This window comes from Esox lucius, chromosome 14 (genome assembly GCF_011004845.1).
Source record: "Esox lucius isolate fEsoLuc1 chromosome 14, fEsoLuc1.pri, whole genome shotgun sequence".
In the NCBI taxonomy this organism is placed as follows: domain Eukaryota; kingdom Metazoa; phylum Chordata; class Actinopteri; order Esociformes; family Esocidae; genus Esox; species Esox lucius.
In genome coordinates this window covers 13,304,510-13,327,146 of record NC_047582.1, presented here as the reverse complement: position 1 = coordinate 13,327,146, position 22,637 = coordinate 13,304,510, and the positions used below count along the sequence as shown (strand labels likewise).

The 22,637-nt window shown below is 39.7% G+C and overlaps 1 protein-coding gene across 4 annotated transcripts in view; it reads right to left on the bottom strand.

Annotated features, from left to right (window-relative positions):
• bmp1b (bone morphogenetic protein 1b) overlaps nucleotides 1-18,007 on the bottom strand; it is a 29,158-nt gene extending 11,151 nt beyond the window's left edge. For all 4 annotated transcript variants that reach the window (XM_010877524.4, XM_010877526.4, XM_010877525.4 and 1 more), the window contains exons 1-10: nucleotides 17,735-18,007; nucleotides 13,438-13,554; nucleotides 13,110-13,259; nucleotides 12,732-12,849; nucleotides 11,765-11,943; nucleotides 11,556-11,661; nucleotides 1,665-1,789; nucleotides 1,057-1,172; nucleotides 683-785; nucleotides 251-367 (exon numbers count right to left, since the gene is read on the bottom strand). In XM_010877524.4, the coding sequence (XP_010875826.1) occupies nucleotides 251-367; nucleotides 683-785; nucleotides 1,057-1,172; nucleotides 1,665-1,789; nucleotides 11,556-11,661; nucleotides 11,765-11,943; nucleotides 12,732-12,849; nucleotides 13,110-13,259; nucleotides 13,438-13,554; nucleotides 17,735-17,879 (1,276 nt within the window). In that variant the 5' untranslated portion in view covers nucleotides 17,880-18,007. The remainder of the gene's footprint in view (nucleotides 1-250; nucleotides 368-682; nucleotides 786-1,056; nucleotides 1,173-1,664; nucleotides 1,790-11,555; nucleotides 11,662-11,764; nucleotides 11,944-12,731; nucleotides 12,850-13,109; nucleotides 13,260-13,437; nucleotides 13,555-17,734) is intronic.
• Between the last annotated feature and the right edge of the window lie 4,630 nt (nucleotides 18,008-22,637).

The window sequence follows — 22,637 nt, the reverse complement described above, 5'->3', positions numbered from 1 at the left end:
CGGGGGCACACCTTCCATGAATTCTTCCAACAACAATATAAACTTCCTTCTTTTATCTTTCTTTTGACATCAAAGGTGTACAGAGGCAAAGAATACATTTTATGAATAGAGCTTATGTAACTACAATGTTATGACAAGTACGGTTTGTCCTAGCTTAGCTGGTGTCACCTTCAGACATGTTCTATAGTGAAGCTAGCTGGTGTTATCTTCAGACCTGTTGTATGGTGAAGCTACTTGTAGCTGATGTTACCTTCATACATGGCTGAGAAGCCCTTGCCCACCCAGTTGCTGCTGCTCCTGAACTCTATCCATAGCCGACTGTCCGTGGAAACAACTGGGCCAGGTAGACTGTCCCCGCAGTAACGACCTATTGCAGATGATAAACAAATAAAAATACAAAAACTCCAGAGAAATAATAACAACACTGAGGCAGGAAATTAATCTCAGTTACACAGACTGCTATTAACCATGTTATTACTCTGAACATAAAGTACATTACAATAAAATTCTATCCATTTACATGAACTAGCTCTATAAAATTAAAATCTCCATTGAACATTGACACAATAGAAACAAGTATGAGATTGGTTCTAAATGGGTTAATGGCAGATGTCAATGGCAGGCCTCTCTGATTGGTACTCTATGGATGGGATCCATACTAAATCTTCCTCCATGTAAAGACCTTTCAGAGGGGCTTTTCTCCAGAACCCGTCTCGGACCTCCACATGGTCATACCAGCACAAGTGACTCCTGTAGAGGTCCATGGAGGTAAAATTCAAAATGATCTACAACAGAGAGACAGAAATTCAGGTAGGGAGAGAGAAAATATTTTGTTAAGGGAAGTCAAGAGATTGGGGATTCTCTATTGAGCTTAATTTTTTAGTCTGTGTTTGCAAATCCGACCCTACAGTACGACTGTAGCCAAGGCCCTTCACTTGAATTCAAGAACTATAATCCTTTTGCTAATAGGATACAGCATACTTGTGGTCAAGTCAACTGACAGAACTGCAGCTGTGAACTGAGGTTGATGGTTAGCCCTGGATGTTTTCAACTGACCTTCTCTCCAGGTGTGACAGAGATCCTCCAGATACAGTGGACATAGGCTGCATACCCATTGGGAAAACCAGGAGAAGAGAAGTTTCCACTACTGTCCTGTAGGCTGTCACCGCACTCTGCCCACGACAGAAAACATGCTAAAAAAAACACTACAACCTACAACAGGGAAAGAAGGCGGTGTGCAAAACTACACTGGGTTACCAAAAAACGGATCAATATAGGATGTCTCAACAGTACCGCAGCCCAATAAAGGCACAATACCAACCACTCGAAAGGTGGCTTATTCACTGAGACAACCTTGGCCTATACTTGGGGCTTGACCTCTCCAGACCAGAGTTCAATAACACATTGAATTCCAATGTCTGGAAACATTACACAAATTGTATTTTGACAAAAGCAACGCAAGTCCAATCATACTTATGCTGTAGTTTCACCATCAGGCCATTGTCACGCCTTCAGAGAACTAAACACGGTAATCATCTGTAATCACAAGCACCATCTTGTGAATTGACGAAGGAGGTAGTATCAGACCTTCCAATCGTTTTTTAAAATTTTCTCTTTGACATTTCAGAAATGTCATGGCGTCGGCCAAGTCGGTTATGTCTTACTTGAACACTTGTAGAGTTTGCGAGCCTGGGCGATGTCCCCTTTGCTCAGTCTAGTCCTCTGACCAATGGGAGGCCTGACTCCGTTCACATCATATCGGGGCAGAATGGTATCGAGGAAAAGGCCTCTGTAGATTAGACACAAAGACACAGAGGAACCTTCACAAACTCAGATTCTGAAAAACAGTACATGTACAATTTTGTTCATAAAGTCGTTCGCACATAAAACAGATTTGTGTAATGATAGGGAAAATGTGAGAGTATCAAAATGAATGCAGGCTGCTGCTGAATGACTTATTTACAAATTATCACTCATTATTGTTCAATCAGTCAGCATAACAAGCGTTAGCTAGCTCTTTCCCCCATGTGAACACAAGAGACACCCACCACATCCAACCACAGCTTGAAACTAACTCACAGTCATAGTCTCTAGCATTTTATGAACCAGATCTAAAAGAAGTGCAAATCAGGAAGTTCAGTGTTCCTTTAAAGCTGAAATCTGCAGGGGAAACAGAGCTTAATTTTTTCTTAGCACATCTCTCACAGTAACATCCAGCATCATAGATTTTTTGTAAATGCATGAATCTGCTGTTGTATTGCACATGCAGGGATGACAGAGGGAAAAATAAGCAGGTACATTTTTTGAAGTAACTTCTTTGTTATCATAATATCGAAAAACGGTATGGCAGTTTCACCATTAATGACTACAGCTTTAAGACTGACATCTAATTATTATTTTTTGAAGAACTTTTACATTGTATTGAGCTAACTTTTAGGACAAACAAGGGATACAACTTGTTTTAAGGGAGTACAGGGTTGGTTATCACATTATATCGCAGGGGGAGTAGTATACTAAATTCAAAGTACAGTAGATACTTGTTTTCCATAGAAAAGGTCATCCATTGAGGTCATTTCAGGTTAGGGTCTTAAAAAATTGAGGTGGGACGGAGATTTGCATTCTTAAATTGATATTTCTATGGCAGGAGTATGTAAAAAATATTACTTCTGTGGAAAAAAAAAGGGAGAGCTTTATCTCAAGCTTATTTAGGAGTTTCTAGGTCAAGGCATTTGGTAACTATCCTCCTAATTAGCATTAAGCCGATGGTTTGGCATGGTTCTTGCCACACTGATGCTGGGGTTGCTTATTACTACTGCTAACCATCGCCATTGCAACAAGGTATCCAGGAAGCTACATTTACTTTAAAAGCAGTTTGGAACAAAAATGTTCTCAAAGTTTAGAACTCAAAGTTTCACATGATTGGACAACAGCGTTCAGTAGAGTTGAGTAGCGAACAGGAGGTGATCCCTGAGGTTGTTGTTGTTTCATGACCAAGGATGAATCACAACCCATCCTTAGGGAACTACGGTGGAATAATATACATAAATAAAGGAATATGTGAAAATTAATAAAAAGTATTAATAAAAATTTTATTTGACCATATGTAGATGTCTTGTGACCAATTTTATGAGATTGACTATATAATTATGACATTTTAAGGCAGGCTTTTTACTAAAAGTGATTTGACCAGTAAAAACTTTATACCAGAACAATTCCTGAAATTCTCAGCATTTATGCATGGCTAATGCCGTGTTGTTTAGAAATTGGTATTTTTTCAGTGGAAAAAAAAATCAATAGAAGCCTACTTATCTAGCCTTTATTTAGATCATACATTCTCAAAGATTAAAGGCTATTCTAGAAAAAAAAAATTTTTTTGCAGACTTCCTACAAAGAGTTTTTGCATCCAGATAATGTTAAATTAAAAAGTATTCACATTCGGTATATACATTGTTTTATGCAATGTTGTGATCTATATGAACCACTGCCAAACCACATCCCTGGGATACAATACTGTGCAGTATATTACATCTATGATTGGGTCACATTTAGTCCTGTCCGGACCTCTTCTCCAAACTGTAATTCATGTCACTCCGATGGTGGGTCAGAAACATTTAGAGCATAGGTGGGAGACAACCAGTCATTATGGTGTCTATTTAAAAGGTAGACAGTAGCAGTGCCGCCATCCATCCAATTTAAATCAAGGACAACCTTTGTGCGTCTATCTTAAGAATTCCCATTCCTCTCTCATATATGCAAATATGACACAAACACAAACCTGTTTGATATAGTGTTCCAAAATGTACTTTGTAACTTCATAACATTTTTTATTATCCCTGTAACTGTCAGATGGTTACTGTTGATATATCAACCACTGACTTAAACATTTAATTCAATGTTAAAAAATACTATTTTAAATATATAAAAAAATCTGATAGAATAAAGGATTTATTTGTTTTAAAACATTGTAAATAAATTATTTCAGAAAAACTAAAGATGAACACCATGAATAATTAATATAACTAACCCCATAGTGAGGGACCACCAAAAGATACTGTGTGACCCCATACTGTATAACAACCAACCTAACACAGTGTGATTACGAACCCTGCTATGGTCAGTGTTTGACAGGTTTTAACTGTGTTTAGCGCCAATCAGTCAGGCTTCAAGGCGGTCACCCTACCAAGGCAGCCCTTGTTTATCTTACAGAGGCTTTTTGCGCTGCCCAAGTTGACTCTCTCTTCACTGATTCCATATTTCAAAATGTATCCAGTACCTTCGACGCTGTGAACGATCACATTCTCCTCTCCACTCTCTCAGGGCTTGACGTTACAAGAGCTGAACTCTTTTGGATTGCATCCCACTCACTTCTGCCGGTTCATGTACTACAACGTTCATAAAGGACGTTACTGACAAAGAAAGTGGTGAAGGTACTAATCCACGCATAAATATGTCCGCAAACCCCTGGAACCCCTGGTCAATCTCCCCAAGTTCTTCCGCCCACTCCTCTCACTTCTACCTACAGTGAGGGAGACAATGATTTGATCCCCTGCTGATTTTGTAAGTTTGCGCATTGACAAATAAATGATCCATCTATAATTTTAGTGGTAGGTTTATTTGAACAGTGAGAGACAGAATAACAACAACAAAATCCAGAAAAACGCATGTGAAAAATGTAATAAATTGATTTGCATTTTCATGAGTGAAATAAGTATTCGACCCCTCAGCAAAACATGACTTAGTACTTGGTGCCAAAACCCTTGTTGGTAATCACAGAGGTCAGATGTTTCTTGGAGTTGGCCACCAGGTTTGCACACATCTCAGGAGGGATTTTGTCCCACTCCTCTTTGCAGATCTTCTCCAAGTCATTAAGGTTTCGAGGCTGATGTTTGGCAACTCAAACCTTCAGCTCCCTCCACCGATTCTCTCAGGGATTAAGGTCTGGAGACTGGCTAGGCCAATGCAGGATCTTAATGTGCTTCTTCTTGAGCCACTCCTTTGTCGCCTTGGCCGTGTGTTTTGGGTTATTGTCATGCTGGAATACCTAACCAAGACCCATTTTCAATGCCCTGGCTGTGGGAAGGAGGTTCTCACATAAGATTTGACAGTACATGGCCCCGTCCATCGTCCCTTTGACATGGTGATGTTGTACTGTCCTCTTAGCAGAAAAAAACCCCTAAAGCATAATGTTTCCACCTCCATGTTTGACGGTGGGGATGCTGTTCTTGGGGTCATAGACAGCATTCCTCCTCCTCCAAACACGGTGAGTTGAGTTGAGGCCAAAGAGCTTGATTTTGGTCTCATCTGACCACAACACTTTCACCCAGTTCTCCTCTGAATCATTTAGATGTTCATTGGCAAACTTCAGACGGCCTGTACATGTGCTTCTTGGGTAGGGGGAACTTGCGGGCGCTGCAGGATTTCAGGCCTTCACGGCGTAGTGTGTTACCAATTATTTTCTTGGTGACTATGGTCCCAGCTGCCTTGAGATCATTGACAATCAATCAATCAAATGTATTTATTAAGCCCTTTTTACAACAGCAGTTGTCACAAAGTGCTTTACAGAGACACCCGGCCTTAAACCCCAAGGAGCAAACAACAGTAGTGTTGAATTTCAGTGGCTAGGAAAAACTCCCTAAGAAGGCCGGATTTTAGGAAGAAACCTAGAGAGGACCCAGGCTCAGAGGGGTGACCAGTCCTCTTCTGGCTGTGCCGGGTGAGATATTAAGAATAATTAATACATTTCTCTGGGCTAAATCCAGAGGCTATTTGATTTTAGACTAGGTCAGAAGTATGACCAGGTGGACAAGGACAGGGATAGCAACGGGCCCCCCAAACCAGGTAATCCGCAGGTGTGGACCAGGACCTCATCTCCTCCTAAAATTTTAAACTGGAGGAAACTGAGAAAAGTTAGAAGTGCATTCCTCATATCCCCCAGCACAATAATATAGCAACGTAACACCTTGGAACTGAGACAGGGGGGTCCAGTGAAACTGTGGCCCTACGGGACAGGGCCCAACAGGTAGGAAATCAATCCACCCACATTGCCAGGCATCAACCAAAGGGACACCCACCAACCGCAACCCCCCTGAATGAGTGCCAGCAGCGTACAGCCCTATTGCACAAGTGCGCAACAGAGAGTCAACAACAAGCCAGTGACTCTTCGCCCGTAAGGCATTGGAGGGAGGGCATCCCAGAGGCGACGAGAGCCCACCTGGCAAGACAGCAAGGGTGGACAGTATCAAGCCTACTGGTCACCTTCACGCCCCCGGGCCAGGCTACACCTAATTATAAACCGTGCTGTAGAGATGAGTTTTTAGTAGACACTTGAAAGTTTGCACTGAGTTTGCATTTCTAACCTTAATTGGCAGATCATTCCACAGTAGTGGAGCTCTATGAGAAAAGGCCCTGCCGCCAGCTGTTTGTTTAGAAATTCTAGGTACAATTAAAAGTCCTGCATCTTGCGATCGTAGGTTACGTGTAGGTATGTATGGCTGGATCATTTCAGTGAGGTAAGTAGGAGCAAGTCCATGTATTGATTTATAGGTTAAGAGTAAAACCTTAAAATCAGCCCTAACCCTAACAGGCAGCCAGTGTAAGGACGCTAGGACAGGAGTAATGTGTTCAAATTTTTTTGTTCTAGTTAGGATTCTAGCAGCCGTGTGCAGCACTAATTGAAGTTTATTTATTAATTTGTCTGGATAACCAGAGAGAAGAGCATTGCAGTAATCTAGTCTAGAAGTAACGAAAGCATGGATTAATTTTTCTGCATCAGTTTTTGATATAAAGTATCTAATTTTTGCAATGTTTCGAAGATGAAAATAAGCAACTCTTGAGACATATTTTATATGTTCTTCAAAGGAGAGGTCAGGGTCAAGGGTAAAGCCAAGGTTTTTTACAGTTTTTTGGGATACGACCATGCAGCCGTCGAGGTTCACAGTGAGATCTGCTAACAACGCTCTTTGTTTCTTGGGTCCAAAAACGAGCATTTCTGTTTTCCTTGAGTTTAAGAGCAAGAAAGTCTCCGTCATCCACTTCCTAATATCTGAAACGCATGCTTCCAAAGTAGGTAATTTAGGGTCTTCTCCATGCTTCATTGAAATATATAACTGTGACAGTATCCTCCTGTGTAGTTCCGGGCTGATTCCTTACTGTTTTCATGATCATTGCAACTCCACAAAGTGAGATCTTGCATGGAGCCCCAGACTGAGGGAGATTGACAGTTCTTTTGTGTTTTTTCCATTTGCGAATAATCGCACCAATTGTTGTCACCTCAACAAGCTGCTTGGCGAGTGTGCTCCTAATCTCAGCTCGTTACCTGTATAAAAGACACCTGGGAGCCAGAAATCTTTCTGATTGAGAGGGGATCAAATACTTCTTTCACTCATTCAAATGCAAATCAATTGAAAAAAAAATTTGACATGCGTTTTTCTGGATTTTTTGTTTGTTATTCTGTCTCTCAGAATAACAAATAATTCTCTTAGCAGGGGATCAAATATTTTTTCCCCTCACTGTACCTCTACCGCTGACTCTGTTTATACACTAACTATACACTAAGTGTCACAACCCCCATGGTTTCCAAAAAGCATTTATCAAGAGATCAGGCCATAATCAGGACATTTTCACAGGGAGTTCCTGTGTGACATTTGGCTACTTTATCAACTTCGCTTTCTGTCCCTCAGTAGCCAGTTGGTGGAGCTAACTGTCCCCCAGTTCCCATGGCGATAAACCCTTGAATGGCAGCCATGTGCAAACAGAGTGGACTGAACAAGGGCTTTAGGCTGTGCCAACAGGATCTGTGGAGCCCAGCCTTGAATGCCAGAGAACAAGGCCACTCCAACCTAGTTTGTCCTACACACAGATCCAACTGCCAGCCCAGTATTTATCCTGGCCCGCCTCCACAACTCTGGCCTGCAAAAGTGTTGGTGGAGGTAAAAATGTAAAACACTGAAAGAGCAACACTGTAACAACAAGCTTAAGTCCGAGATGAATAGGCATCTGTCATGTGTGAAATCTTCGAAATCACAATCAGAACCTACGGCTTCTCATGGTTCGTTGCTGAAGAACTAGGTGGAAAGGGTTGGGTTTGCTGGAAGACACAGGTGGACTGACCATCCGGCAAATGCCAGAGGGGCTAGAATTTCTTTTAATCAAAATGTATAATTTTTATGTAACTGAACTGTTTTGACTTGTCAAACCTGTGTATTATTATTTTTTATTTCTACATAATTAGTTTATATTTTTGTTTAGTGTAGATATATTATGTCAATCAGTAAGGTGGTTAGGGCAGTTGCTGAGACTTCTTTAGCAGACATATGTTGAAAGTCTCTAGCTATCTTAGAAAGATAAAAGTCTAAAGAAACAAAAGAAAATTGGACCTGACTTCAGCATGTCAAGAAATTTGCTACCAAGTTGAAACAATACCTTTGACTTATGTTGTGGGCTAGTAGTGGGAAAGGACAGTAGAGAAGCACTCTCTGGCAGATCTGAAGCAACAGAAGAACTAAGCAGAGGGATTTTTTTGGAAAGTGGTTCCTAAACTTGGGGGTTGGCTGGGTGAGAGTTACCTTGAACATTTTTTTTTTTACTAATCTTATCAAAAAGTTAAATACCTTAAACATAAATGTTTCAATATGAACACCTGCCCACAGCCTTTCACCCCTACAGGCCCCCTTAAAATGGGTACATAAAACTAACAACACAATATTAAATGTTTTGGTTTCACTTTGTGGTTGTTGGCCTTACCTCAATGACCCACTGGAGTCTATAGGTCACCACTGACATTAACACAGAATAGTAAGTAAAATGTATTAAAAGTCAATAAACGTTATAACACAATCAGCTGTATCAGGGCCTGACTGTGTGGGTGCCCCTCGGCACCCCCATGTTTAGTCTTGTTGGTCCCCAGTTAGAGGCAGCTGCCCAGCATTGCCTCTAATTGGGGATCCTATTTAAGTTGCCCTTTTCTAAACTGAGTTGTGGATTATTGTTTGTGCTGCTTGGTTGCTATGGCAGGTATTATTTTTTTTTTATATCAAGAAACCATTAAAGGAACATTTTCTCCCAACCTCTCTGTGCCTCGGGTCCTGTCTTTAAACTGTGACAAGCTGTGTACTCCATTGAGGTTTGTTTGAGCAGAGTTTTGATTAGTTATGCTGAATACGTTTTTGCAATTCATCATGGCAACACTAACTAACAATATGTTTTATTATGAATCTTCTCTTATTAGCAAACAATTTGTTGTTTTTGCTGTTCTGGAAATAATTTGGTATAGAAATGCAGTAACTTATTAATTATGACATGTATTATTATAAAAAAAATATTTGTGTGTGTGTATATACACGTGCTGGTCATAAAATTTGAATATCATCAAAAAGTTGATTTATTTCAGTAATTCCAAGGAAAAGATGTGGTAGAAAAAAGTGTACAAGCAATAGGGATAACCGCACCCTGGAGAGGATTGGGAAACAAAACTCATTCAAAAATGTGGGGGAGATTCACAAAGAGTGGACTGCAGCTGGAGTCAGTGCTTCAAGAACCACCACACACAGACGTATGCAAGACATGGGTTTCAGCTGTCGCATTCCTTGTGTCAAGCCACTCTTGAACAAGACACAGTGTCAGAAGCCTCTCGCCTGGGCTAAAGACAAAAAGGACTGGACTGCTGCTGAGTTATGTTCTCTGATGAAAGGAAATTTTGCATTTCCTTTGGAAATCAAGGTCCCAGAGTCTGGAGAAAGAGAGGAGAGGCACAGAATCCACGTTGCTTGAAGTCCAGTGTAAAGTTTCCACAGTCAGTGATGGTTTGGGGTGCCATGTCACCTGCTGGTGTTGGTCCACTGTGTTTTCTGAGGTTCAAGGTCAACGCAGCCATCTACCAGGAAGTTTTAGAGCATTAATGCTTCCTGCTGCTGACCAACTTTATGGAGATGCAGATGTCATTTTCCAACAGGGCTTGGCACCTGCACACAGTGCCAAAGCTACCAGTACCTGGTTTACGGACCATGGTATCCCTGTTCTTAATTGGCCAGCAAACTCGCCTGACCTTAACCCTATAGAAAATCTATGGGGTTTTGTGAAGAGGAAGATGCGATATGCCAGACCCAACAATGCAGAAGAGCTGAAGGCCTCTATCAGAGTAACCTGGGTTCTCATAACACCTGAGCAGTGCCACAGACTGATCGACTCCATGCCAGGCCGCATTGCTGCAGTAATTCAGGCAAAAGGAGCCCCAACTAAGTACTGAGTGCTGTACATGCTCTTACATTTCATGTTCATACTTTTCAGTTGGCCAATTTCTAAAAATCTATTTTTTGTATTGGTCTTAAGTAATATTCAGAATATGGGATTTTCATTAGTTGTCAGTTATAATTATCACAATTAAAAGAAATAAACATTTGAAATATATCAGTCTGTGTGTAAGGAATGAATATATTATACAAGTTTCACTTTGAATGGAATTACTGAAATAAATCAACTTTTTGATGATATTCAAATTTTATTACCTGCACCTGTATATATATATATATATATATATATATATATATATATATATATATATGTGTGTGTGTGTATACATATATATATATACACACACACACACACACACACACACATATATATGTGTGTATGTATGTGTGTGTATATATATATGTATGTATGTATCTGTGTGTATATATATACGTGTGTGTGTGTGTGTGTATATATATGTGTGTGTTTATATATGTGTGTGTATGTATATGTGTTTATATATGTATATGTGTATGTGTGTATATATATATATATATATATATATATATATATATATATATATATATATATATATATATATATATATATATGTATATGTGTGTGTATATATAAAATATATAGCTTGGCTACGTTCTTGTCAATATGACATCTTATACAGGTTTATGTGATCAATTTAGTGTATTTTGATTCTAATATATGTACGGTTTCAATCAGAAAATTTTAGTGTGCTTTACTTTCTCCCCAGTCTCCTCTACACCATATCCCTATATCATTTGCATATTCATAAACCGACATAATCCTTTTAAAAGGGAAGGGCCAGAAGGAGTGGTTCTCTCAGTACATAGCCACTTTTTCACTAACTAATGACAAGTTGCACCTCTACCTTGCAGATGAGCCAGGATGAGGACAGATGAGATAACCAGGCCATTGGAGCACTTAGAACATCATTGGCCAGGGGCAACTGGTAGGAAAGAGGATGGTTTTGGTGACCAAGACCAATAAAAACCCATAGCTACTGTAATTGAGCACTGGCAATAACTAAAATCAAGTACAATGTCCAAATTAACCATATGCCCCGTACTGGATTTTTGACCCAGTGTGCCCCTTGCTGGAAAATAGGCAATTCCCGACAGTGACATTGTTATTCTTACATGTTTACTAATTTCACAACACTGGGGGAGTGCTTGAGCGAATAATATTTAACCGAAGGTCAGAATAAGTGCAATGTAAAGGAGACAAATGATTGTATTATCCATCGACACGGTAACCCATCAAACAGAACCCATGAATTGTCACTTTGTATCAACCTGGAAAAGGTGTTCCGTGCATAATGCATGATGCTGTCAAAGTCATACACTTCCCCAAGAGAGTCCACTTCCCCTGGCTCCATCTTCAGGAAGTTGTACTCTTGTCCTGGGACAAACGGGAAGAATAAATATTGGACCTGTAAGTCTAATATTGGTTTTAATCAAATATGTGACAAAATAAACACTTACAGAGGCAGACAGAGATGTACCTGGCTGGATGTTGTCTCTGATAATACTGACATGCTCATCACGGTCAGGACGTGTATGTTCGTGCCAGAAGCCGATCACATGGCCGAGCTCATGCACAACGATGCCGAACTTGTCACAGTTCTTTCCTATTGAGATAGCCTGGGGACCTCCGCCCCTCCTGCCCACATAGGAACAGCACCTGCAGATGGAGACAGTCATTCAGGGGGAAACATGCTTAGAAGACACAGAGGGCTTCCCCCACTGAATTATGGTTGATTCATACTTATTTTTGAGTCTTTCAGACTTAATGTCAAGTTACATAAAATAAAACTGAAAAACTACCCATTCTCACCGATTTCAACTTGCAGTGTATACAGTGCAAGTCTGGAAAAGACTCAAAACACAAACAAACCGTTTGAAGACAATGACACAGACGCACGCAGCGGACAAACCCAAATGCACAGGACACTGCTAATTATCTAAATTATTCCGCAGCTTAGTTCAGTCTTTTTCTTTTTTCTTTCTCTTATTAAAACCTATTTAGTAGAGGGATGTGAAAGGCTGATGTAAGGATTGATGCCAGGATTCCAAACAGCATGTGGTTCCGAGGACATAATCTGGGTCCATTTGTTCCCAGTGTTTTACAAAACTATTAGCAAAACCAATTAGACAAAAAAGATCCAACAGTGTACAGTATGAAATAAAGATATTATAAAGACATTCAAGAGCAATGGGAAGCATATAGAGCTTCTGCTCATGGAATGAATCACCAGGTTTGAAACCACAGCAGCAAAAGACAAAGGCTAAAATGACAGTTCCTTGCATTCTTTTGCACAGGAAAATCATATATCTGTCACAAGGAGAACTCTAAAGCAACTGCTGACGTTCTACTGTAGGGATGTAGGGAATTTCGAGAGCTGTAAATAATGTGAAGAACAGTGTGTGGAAACAAGACAAAACGTGGTATCCAGAAAGCCTTTCACTTACCCACATGGTCGATAAGTGAAGACTATGTAGCTCTCCTCTGCTGTCCTCTCAATGAAGGTCACACAGGTGTGCTTCTCCCAGTGACGCATGGCCTGACGGAATATTGCTCGCTGGCTGCCTAAAAGGGAGGTTGGTCCTTCAAGTGCCCTAATCAAGGACTGCTCTGAGTGTCTCAGTGGACTGAATGACTGTTTCTAGAACATTAGTAGACAGCTTATAGGATTGGACAATCAACAACAAACATTCCATCTTCTCTAAGGTGCCCCAAGGTTAAGGTGACTAAAGATCTGTAAGGATCAATGGAGTGATTCTATCAACCAACAAAGCATCTGTGAATGAAGAAATGTAAGGTGCTTGATTCTCCCAGTCAGATCTTACCACTGAAATTCCCACTGATCACATATGGAATGACCCCATCTGGCCAAACCCGCTCTGGTCTGGAGGTAGCAGCCCTCCTCCTGCGAGGTGAAACCCGGCTGTGTGGCGACGTGTCATTCCTGCTGCTCTCACTGGACCCGGAACCATTCACTGGGACAGACACAGACAGATATGTGACCCATGCAGGAGTGAGGCCATTCAATCGATTTTAACTTGGTTCTTTCAGAGATCTAATGTAATACCTTCTCAAATTCATACTTTTTTTCAAATTATATGGAAGTGTGAAATAAGTCCCATCTTGGATCTACCAAGTCCAGTTGTGTTTTACCTTTTGAATCTGTGTGATTGAAGGTCTGGATGGTCCTATGAGTAAGATCCAGAATACGGTCCACCTTAAACAAACGCAGGTCCTCCTCATCTAGAGCAATGTCTCCAAGGAAGGCAGCTGGAACAGACAGAGAAGCATCACCTCCTCGAGCTTGGTGAAAAACGTTCCAAATAAAAAAAATATGCAATATATCTTAAGCAATGCAACATGCAACTCCTGAAAACTGTGTCACCAGAACATACAACTACTGAACACTGTGTGACCAAAACATACAACTCCTGAACACTGTGTGACCAAAACATACAACTCCGAAACACTGTGTGACCAGATCACATATCTGAACACTGTACCACCAGAACATACAACTCCTGAACACTGTGTGACCAGATCACACATCTGAACACTGTGACCAAACATACAACTCCTGAACACTGTGTGACCAAAACATACAACTCCTGAACACTGTGTGACCAAAACATACAACTCCGGAACACTGTGTGACCAAAACATACAACTCCTGAACACTGTGTGACCAAAACATACAACTCCGGAACACTGTGTGACCAAAACATACAACTCCTGAACACTGTGTGACCAAAACATACAACTCCTGAACACTGTGTGACCAGATCACACATCTGAACACTGTGACCAAACATACAACTCCTGAACACTGTGTGACCAAAACATACAACTCCTGAACACTGTGTGACCAAAACATACAACTCCTGAACACTGTGTGACCAAAACATACAACTCCTGAACACTGTGTGACCAAAACATACAACTCCGGAACACTGTGTGACCAGATCACATATCTGAACACTGTACCACCAGAACATACAACTCCTGAACACTGTGTGACCAGATCACACATCTGAACACTGTGACCAAACATACAACTCCTGAACACTGTGTGACCAAAACATACAACTCCTGAACACTGTGTGACCAAAACATACAACTCCGGAACACTGTGTGACCAAAACATACAACTCCTGAACACTGTGTGACCAAAACATACAACTCCTGAACACTGTGTGACCAGATCACACATCTGAACACTGTGACCAAACATACAACTCCTGAACACTGTGTGACCAAAACATACAACTCCTGAACACTGTGTGACCAAAACATACAACTCCTGAACACTGTGTGACCAAAACATACAACTCCTGAACACTGTGTGACCAAAACATACAACTCCGGAACACTGTGTGACCAGATCACATATCTGAACACTGTACCACCAGAACATACAACTCCTGAACACTGTGTGACCAGATCACACATCTGAACACTGTGACCAAACATACAACTCCTGAACACTGTGTGACCAAAACATACAACTCCTGAACACTGTGTGACCAAAACATACAACTCACCTGTGTGACCAGATCACACACCTGCAGCAAAAAGAACACTGCCTTATCTTACCTCCCCATACTAATTTCAAGGCTGGATGTTTAGTTTTGTCTTTTATTTCAACATTTAAGAATCATATCACACTGCACACTGCAAAATATGAAAGGCATGAAAGACTGATAAAACTTTTCAAAAACCTACCTAAACAAGTACTGGGTGGAAATAATCAAATAAAATCTGAGTAATATTTATTCTATAACCTAATTACCTTCTATAATCTAAATCACAGATTTGTCCAGTGATTTGACACAATCATATTTTGTCATACAGGTATCTGGCATAATTAATATCCCCACAGACCGTGACAAATAATTAGCCACCAGAAAAGCTAAAAGTGCCTGGAACCCCATTAAGCGATCAACACCATTTTTCCATGATGAATCCCATCATAGTCTTTTTGTGGATAGTGGTGGAAAACGCTAGAATGCCATGGCTTGGTGAAACCTCTGAAAGTTGAGCAATCAGTCACTTAAGGCTCTGCCAAGCGTGAAGCTACAATTACTTCCTTTTCAAAGTCATAGTGATAGTTCTTCAAGCTACTGAAACCAAAAAAATTGACAGTTGAGCCTGGATTATGTTTTTATCCATGACTCTAAGCATGATGATTGTAACCTCCACATCTGTGCAGAAGTACCAGCTTTCAATATACTCTAACCCCTTATTTAACTGTTCATCAAATCCTTTGTTTTGTAGATTTTCATTTTGATGTGGGCCAACCAGGCATGATCTCTTTCAACCAGACACTGTAATTTTCTCCAAATCAGGCCCTGATTGTTCTTTTCCTTATACATCATTCAGGATAAATGGCATCTGTGCTTTTATTCCTCATACCGACACTTGCACATGGGTGACACAAATAAGCAAGGGAACAGTACGATATGAAGAAAGGAACTACTAAACCCTGGGTGTAAATTACTTAAACGCTATGCCCTGGCTGTCACTGTCTCAGAGAATTCAAACATGCAAAGAGGAACTATAAACAACTGTCAGAGCAGAGCTACAATATAAAGGGATTACCATGAATTTGACAGTAGCTTTCTGCCAGCTCATGGCAAATTAAGTTCTATATTTCAAATTATAATACAGCTGTTGTGATATACATGTTTTAAAGCATGTACTGTAATAGAACATATTACACTACTGTTAAATGTACTGTATTAATAAAAGAAGAGTAAATTCTACCAAATAAAAAAAAGGTATTGAGGTAGGGAGTTTGTATTTTACTCTAGTTACATAGGATTGGTGAAAGCATGTTGGCTGCTCTCTAAAGAGTTTACACATTACAGTATATTAAGATTTGGTTTTTTAAATCACCTGCACTTCCAGAGGATTTAACAACTGCTTCAAAACTCAACCACTTAATAACCGGATCCAGTTTCCCTTGCATAAAAAAATCTGGAGTGGTAGTATAGCTCAAGGAGACTCCAAACAACATAATTCTGAAAATAATGAAATAAAACATAAAATGAATTGCCATTAGAAAGATTGCTTAAAATCAAATGTTTCACATACAGTCCATAATATACTTTAAAGTGACCATATTTCGCCAAAATATTATTTTTCAATAAAAATTTACACAGATCTTATTGGAAATTTCATAATAATTTTGCATGCAGAAACTCACACATTTGACAACACATTTGAAGGAGTAGAATGTATATTTAAAATGTTACAATTTGTGCATAATCATCCACAATCTTTGACAGTATATTAGTGTAGCGTAATAGTCTAATAGTGTACAAAAACATATCACCCAATTGCTACAGCAGTGTCACTCACAGGCGCAACAAATATATTCTCTTATAAGCTGCCCACTCCGTAAAATATTTTAATGAACCAGAAGGGATTTAATGAAACAGAGAGATTTCACCGGCTTCCAGACCAATGATCTCTGATGTCCAGGCAACAGAGTGACTGACAGAAGGAAGAGGGACCAAGGGGATGTCAGGGATATCTTTATAGGAAAGAAGGTAAGAGGACAATGCTGGACAGAAAGAATGGAGAGGGAACTGGGGAAGACTGTCAGCATGAAAAGTGAATAAGAGTAAGGTGTGAGGGAAGTGGTAATAGGAGAGGACAGGAAGGGATAAATTGAACCAGATATAAGAAACCTCAGAAAGTTGAGTACATACAGTATATGTCAATGTCACCAGCAACTTACATATTTTCCAGTCTATCATTTCTATTGAACGACTCTATAACTAATACAGAATTCCAGCCTCTTATAAAGTAGCTGGAGTACAATATGTTACAACAGAAAGACTGTATGTAATTTAAGGTTCATCACTTCGTTCGATTCATCCAGTCTCGTGTCGAATTTGTCATTTCACCCCCACTTCACATAAACTATTAAGTTTTCATAGCCTTATCCAAACCTACATAACATACGTTTACAGTCGCATGAAATGTCTTACATGTCATTTCAATCTTTACATAAGGGAGAACGTTGAATTGAGGCAAGCTCAAAGTGGTTTTTGATTCATCCATACCCAAATACTTTTCACTTCAGTCCGCATTTGACAGCACTCTGTGAATTCTAAACAACACCCCGCGAAACCCCCCACTGTATTTGACAATGGCCTGCGGTTAACACCACACGACGTGGTTGAACTTGGCCTCGAGTTTACAGAACCGTTTCAAAAGTTTTGTAATGGTTTTTTCGAACATCATGCATTCAGTTACTAGTACTAACATACTAATAACACACTGCTGCAATAATACGGATTAATGCCGTATATCTGATTCGATGGGCATGGGCTCCACATCACCTCGAGCAGGGAAAGACTATCTGTCCAAACAATCATTCTGGAATACAATTGTGAAAGCTGTACTGATTAATCACATATAATATGAAAGATATTAACATTACCAGCTTTGCACGGATCCTTGTAGTTGATTACTTCTGGAGCAATCAGGTCTATGAAGAAGTGGCTTGTTCCCAACAAATCCAAATCAACCGCCAGTAAAACGCGCAGACCCGATAGTACTAACAAAAAGCGCTGAAAATAAGTCATATTTTGCTGTTTACAAAAGCAGAGTTTAGAAAAAGTTAAATGAATGGAAAATAAGTCAACAAGTAAAAAGCGGGTTTATAGAGGGAGGATGTAGGGAAACGAAATATTTTTGGAGGACGGCTTTTTTAACACGCTGCTGCCTCTCCACAATGTCTTTATTCTGGGGCAGTGATTCGCTAACAACCCGGGCGCCGTGCCAACATCCCATAGAAAAGCTTACAAACTTAACACTGGAGGTCGTAGCACAAACAGCACCCTGGTCCCCAACACAGGTCTATTCAGTCTTTTGTCAGTCATTGCATATGTTTTGTGTATAATCTTGTAGTAAGCCTACTTGTAAAATATAGGCCTACTTGTAAAACGGACTATTTTTACATATGAACATGTTGGTTAAGTAATGATAGAGGCAAAGGATCAGTACTAGCCAGTCATGGTAAGGGGTAATGTAATTCAAGGTAAGGGGTAATGTTTTTGGATTTGGATAGGGCGTTAGAGTTAAGTTGTTAAGAGTTCAGGGTTTCAATATGATCCAATGTGCTGAGTGAACTCAGTGATTTAATTGCCCCATTGATTTTACTCAAATTGGTCACTATATTACCATTAGTCAATGTATTTTAGTCCTTTTTGATTAAATGAGTTCAAATTTTGACCCTTTTCAACGCCAGAGTAAATGGGACAAACAACCCCCGAAAAAACAGTTTTGTCACACCAAGTTGCATCATATAGCTCCTATTAAAAGAAACCTTCATTTATTTTATACCTTCAGTTTTTTAAATCACCTTGAAAGGACAATCTGCAGTTGCTACAATATTATTATTTTTTCCCCCCAGAAACCATTTGTCAGTAGAAAGCTTGGAGGGATGGAGCTGAATAAATGTAACTGCACATTAAAGTTATAACTCAAAATATTTTTATAACAACTGCAAATATGTGTTTGTGAAGCTCACATGAGATGTACTACCTCATAGATCATCTCCTCTCTAAAGGTGAGGGCAGGGCACACATTGTTATGTCCAAACACTAAGAGTTACAGTATGCTTGCAGTAACAATTGAGTTTGTTCTATGAACTGTGACTTACATTTATGCATTTATCTTTACACAATTTAACTCTTACAGTCTGGATGTTTAGGTGGTCATGATGGTATTAGGGTCAGGGTGAACCACCCCTACTCTTACAGGAATACAGATTCTTTAGTTACCTCAGAATGAGTATACATTTTTAACACACCATAAAGACAGCACCCTACACTTGTCAATGTACAAACGCTGTCCTTGGGAATTTGGATCTTCTTTAAACAGAGGAGAGTGCCTCCTTCTGGTTCTCCAACACCCCTACCAGTAGCACCTGATCTCCCCTCCAAGGACCTACCATTGGGGTTTAGCAGCCAAACCTTTAGAAGTAACATGGTCCAGGAAAGGCTAACTATGGGCTCAGAGACAGGTTGATTTTTATTTGCGTGGAGGGTGTTTTTTGTTACGGGGAGTGATGTCTATTTCTGGAGAATGCAGTGAAGTTGAAAGCAGTTTTGCAGGTTTCCTTAAAATAATAATTTCCTGCCTTGTTTTATGGTACTTTAGAGGTTCAATTAGAATGATGCCATGTAGTAAAACATGCTTTTCTAACAAGTAGAACAGGAATCATTTCCTGCTCTATTCTTGGAAATTCTATCTGAAATATTTTGAGAAATTTCGTCCAAATACAGTCCGGCTGAGCTGTGGGTTTAGGACCAATTATATTATATAATATTGTGTCACCATCCCCATACTTGAGACGAGACAGAAGCACAAACATGTCACGTCCTGGCTATGCCCCTAGCCACCTCCAATCCTTTTGGTCTACCCAATTGGAGGCAGGTGTCGGTCGTTGCCTCCAATTGGGGACCCTATTTAAGTCCCTTGTTTTGCTTTGCCATTGTGGTTCATTTTGGTTTTGTCTGTGTATTTGATAACCCACGTCACTGGGTGCTTTTTGTTTTGTTTGAGTCTTTTCTTTTCTATTAAACATGGATTACCCACGTTTATTCGACTCTGCCCATTGGTTTCATGAACCAATCAGACTGTTTGATTCTATCTGTCATTGACAAAGTGAATGCGCACAGTGCGTAGACCGCTAAATCCTTATCAGGAACACCAAACAGAAACACAGCAGCTAATCACAGGTGAGCATAGACATGCTGATGATATGCATTGGTACAGCGCAAAGCACAATTTGACACACATTTTTACATTATCTGGTGCAGACATTTACAGAAAAACTACAGCAAATCAATTAAAACTCAGAAAGAGATTTCAAACTGTCAGTATTGTTCATCAAATTGAACAGGTGTCCAATCTGCTTTTCTTGTGTATCTAGGCATTTTCTAATGTACAATTACATAGGAAGAGAATGTGTATTTATTTTATAATATAATTTGTAATATTTATTCTAAACGTCTTTATGATTAAATGTGCAATTGTTTAAAACTAGAAGCATCACCAGAAACAAAATGTTGATTTATTTTATACACAGGTACAGAAATGACATAGCATCTTTATCTGCCGATTCTATTACATGAGTATCGGATTTCGTTATTGGTGCCTCCCTTTAAACAGCTGCAATAGACTCAGAATGAAATCCAATATGTAGCAATGTCAGTTTCAGCCAACAGGCACCTGAAGACATAAGTTAACGCAGGTTTCTGTGCACCTGGGGCTGATATGTATCCAATCAGGTGTGACTAAACAATTATTTCTATTGCTAGTCCCCAAAAAATGTATCAATTGAAGTCCACATTGTGTTTCATTTTTTATAATGTATTTTGTGGAGCCTCCTTTGGCTATTAAAATGTTCAGTTTGATCATGTGGGCATTAGGAACGTAATTTGAAGATATTTACACCACCATTCAAAAGTTTGTGGTCACTTACATTTGTCCTTGTTTTCCATGAAAACATATATGAAATTAGTTTGAAAAGGAAATATAGGAAAAATGAATAGGAAATATAGTTATTGACATGGTTAGAAATAATGACTTTTAATTAAAATAATAAATGTGCCCTTCAAACTTTGCCTTTGTCAATGAATCCTCCATTTGCCACAATTATAGCCTTGCAGACCACTGACATTCTACTTGTCAAGTTGTTATGGTAACCTGAAGATGATTCCCCCATGATTCCTGAAGCTCCTCCCACATGTTGGATTGGCTTGATGGGCACTTCTTTCGTACCATTTGGTCAAGTTGCTCATTAGGGTTGAGATCCGGTGACTGTGCTGGCCACTCCATTATAGACAGAATACCAGCTGACTGCTTCTTCTCTAAATAGTTCTTGCATAATTTGAAGCTGTGGGTCATTGTCCTCTTGCAGGAGGAAATTGACTCCAATCAAGCGCTGTCCACAGTGTATGGCATGGCGTTGCAAAATGGAGTGATAGCTGTCCTTCCGGAAGAAGGACAGCTAGAAGGACAGCTACCCATGTACAAATCTGCCACCAACAAAGCACCCCCAGACCATTGCTTCCACCATGCTTGACAGATGGCATTAATCACTCCTCAAGCATGATTATATCTGGTCCACATCTCATGAATGTTCTTTTTTGTGATCTGAACACCACAAACTTAGATTTGACAGTCCATAACACATTTTCCCAATCTTCCTCTGCCTAGTGTCTGTGTTCTTTTGCCCATCTTAATCTTTTCTTTTTAATGGCCAGTCTGAAATATAGCTTTTTCATTGCACTTAGTCCAACATCCCGGAGTCACCTCTTCACTGTTGACATTGAGGCTGGTGTTTTGCAGGTACTATTTAATGAAGCTGCCAGTTGAGGACCTTTGAGGCATCTGTTTCTCAAACTACACACTCTAATGTTATTATCGTCTTGCTCAGTTGTGAACTGGGGCCTCCCACTCCTCCTTCTATTCTGGTTAGAGACAGTTTGCGCTGTTCTGTAAAAGAAGTAATACACAGCGTTGTACAAGATCTTAAGTTTCTTGGCAATTTCTCATATGGAATAGCCTTCATTTCTCACAACAAGAATAGACTGACTTATTTCAGAAGACAGTTCTTTGTTTCTGGCCAAACTAGCTTAAATGGACAGTTTTATTGCTTTTTTAACAGCTTTCAGCTGTGTTAAAATAATTGCACAAGGCGTTTCTAATGATCAATTAGCCTTTTAAAATGATAAACTTGGATTAGCAAACACAATGTGTTTGCTAATGGACTATGGACTATGGTTTCTTAAAATGGGCCTCTGTACACATATGTAGATATTCCATTAAAAATCAACCATTTCAAGCTACAATAGTCATTTACAACATTAACAGTGTCTACGTTGTATTTCGGATCAATTTGAGGTTATTTGAATGGACAGAAAAATTGCTTTTCTTTTGTAAACATTTCTAAGTGACTCCAAACTCTTGAATAGTAGTGCACATACATATTTATGTAATTTATTTCCCTCAGCCTCCTTGGGCCTGATTTCAGTCTAATCATGTATCAAAAATCTGTGCAGATACAGTGACTAGTGAAAGTTTACCTTCTCCTTTAAAACGCTTCACATTAAAATGAAATCCAAACCTCAAGAGGCGCAGTGGTCTAAGTCAGTGCTTTGAAGTGAAGCTGCATCATAGCGTCCAGGTGTCAACATTCTGATTGTAGCATACCAACAGTGCCCAAGGGGCTAGTACAGGACGGCCCATATTTCTGCTGCCTTCTTGTCGCACTCTAACATCTCCTTATCTCCTTGTTTTATGCCGGGTGCCTGCAAGCTAAATGTGTTCAA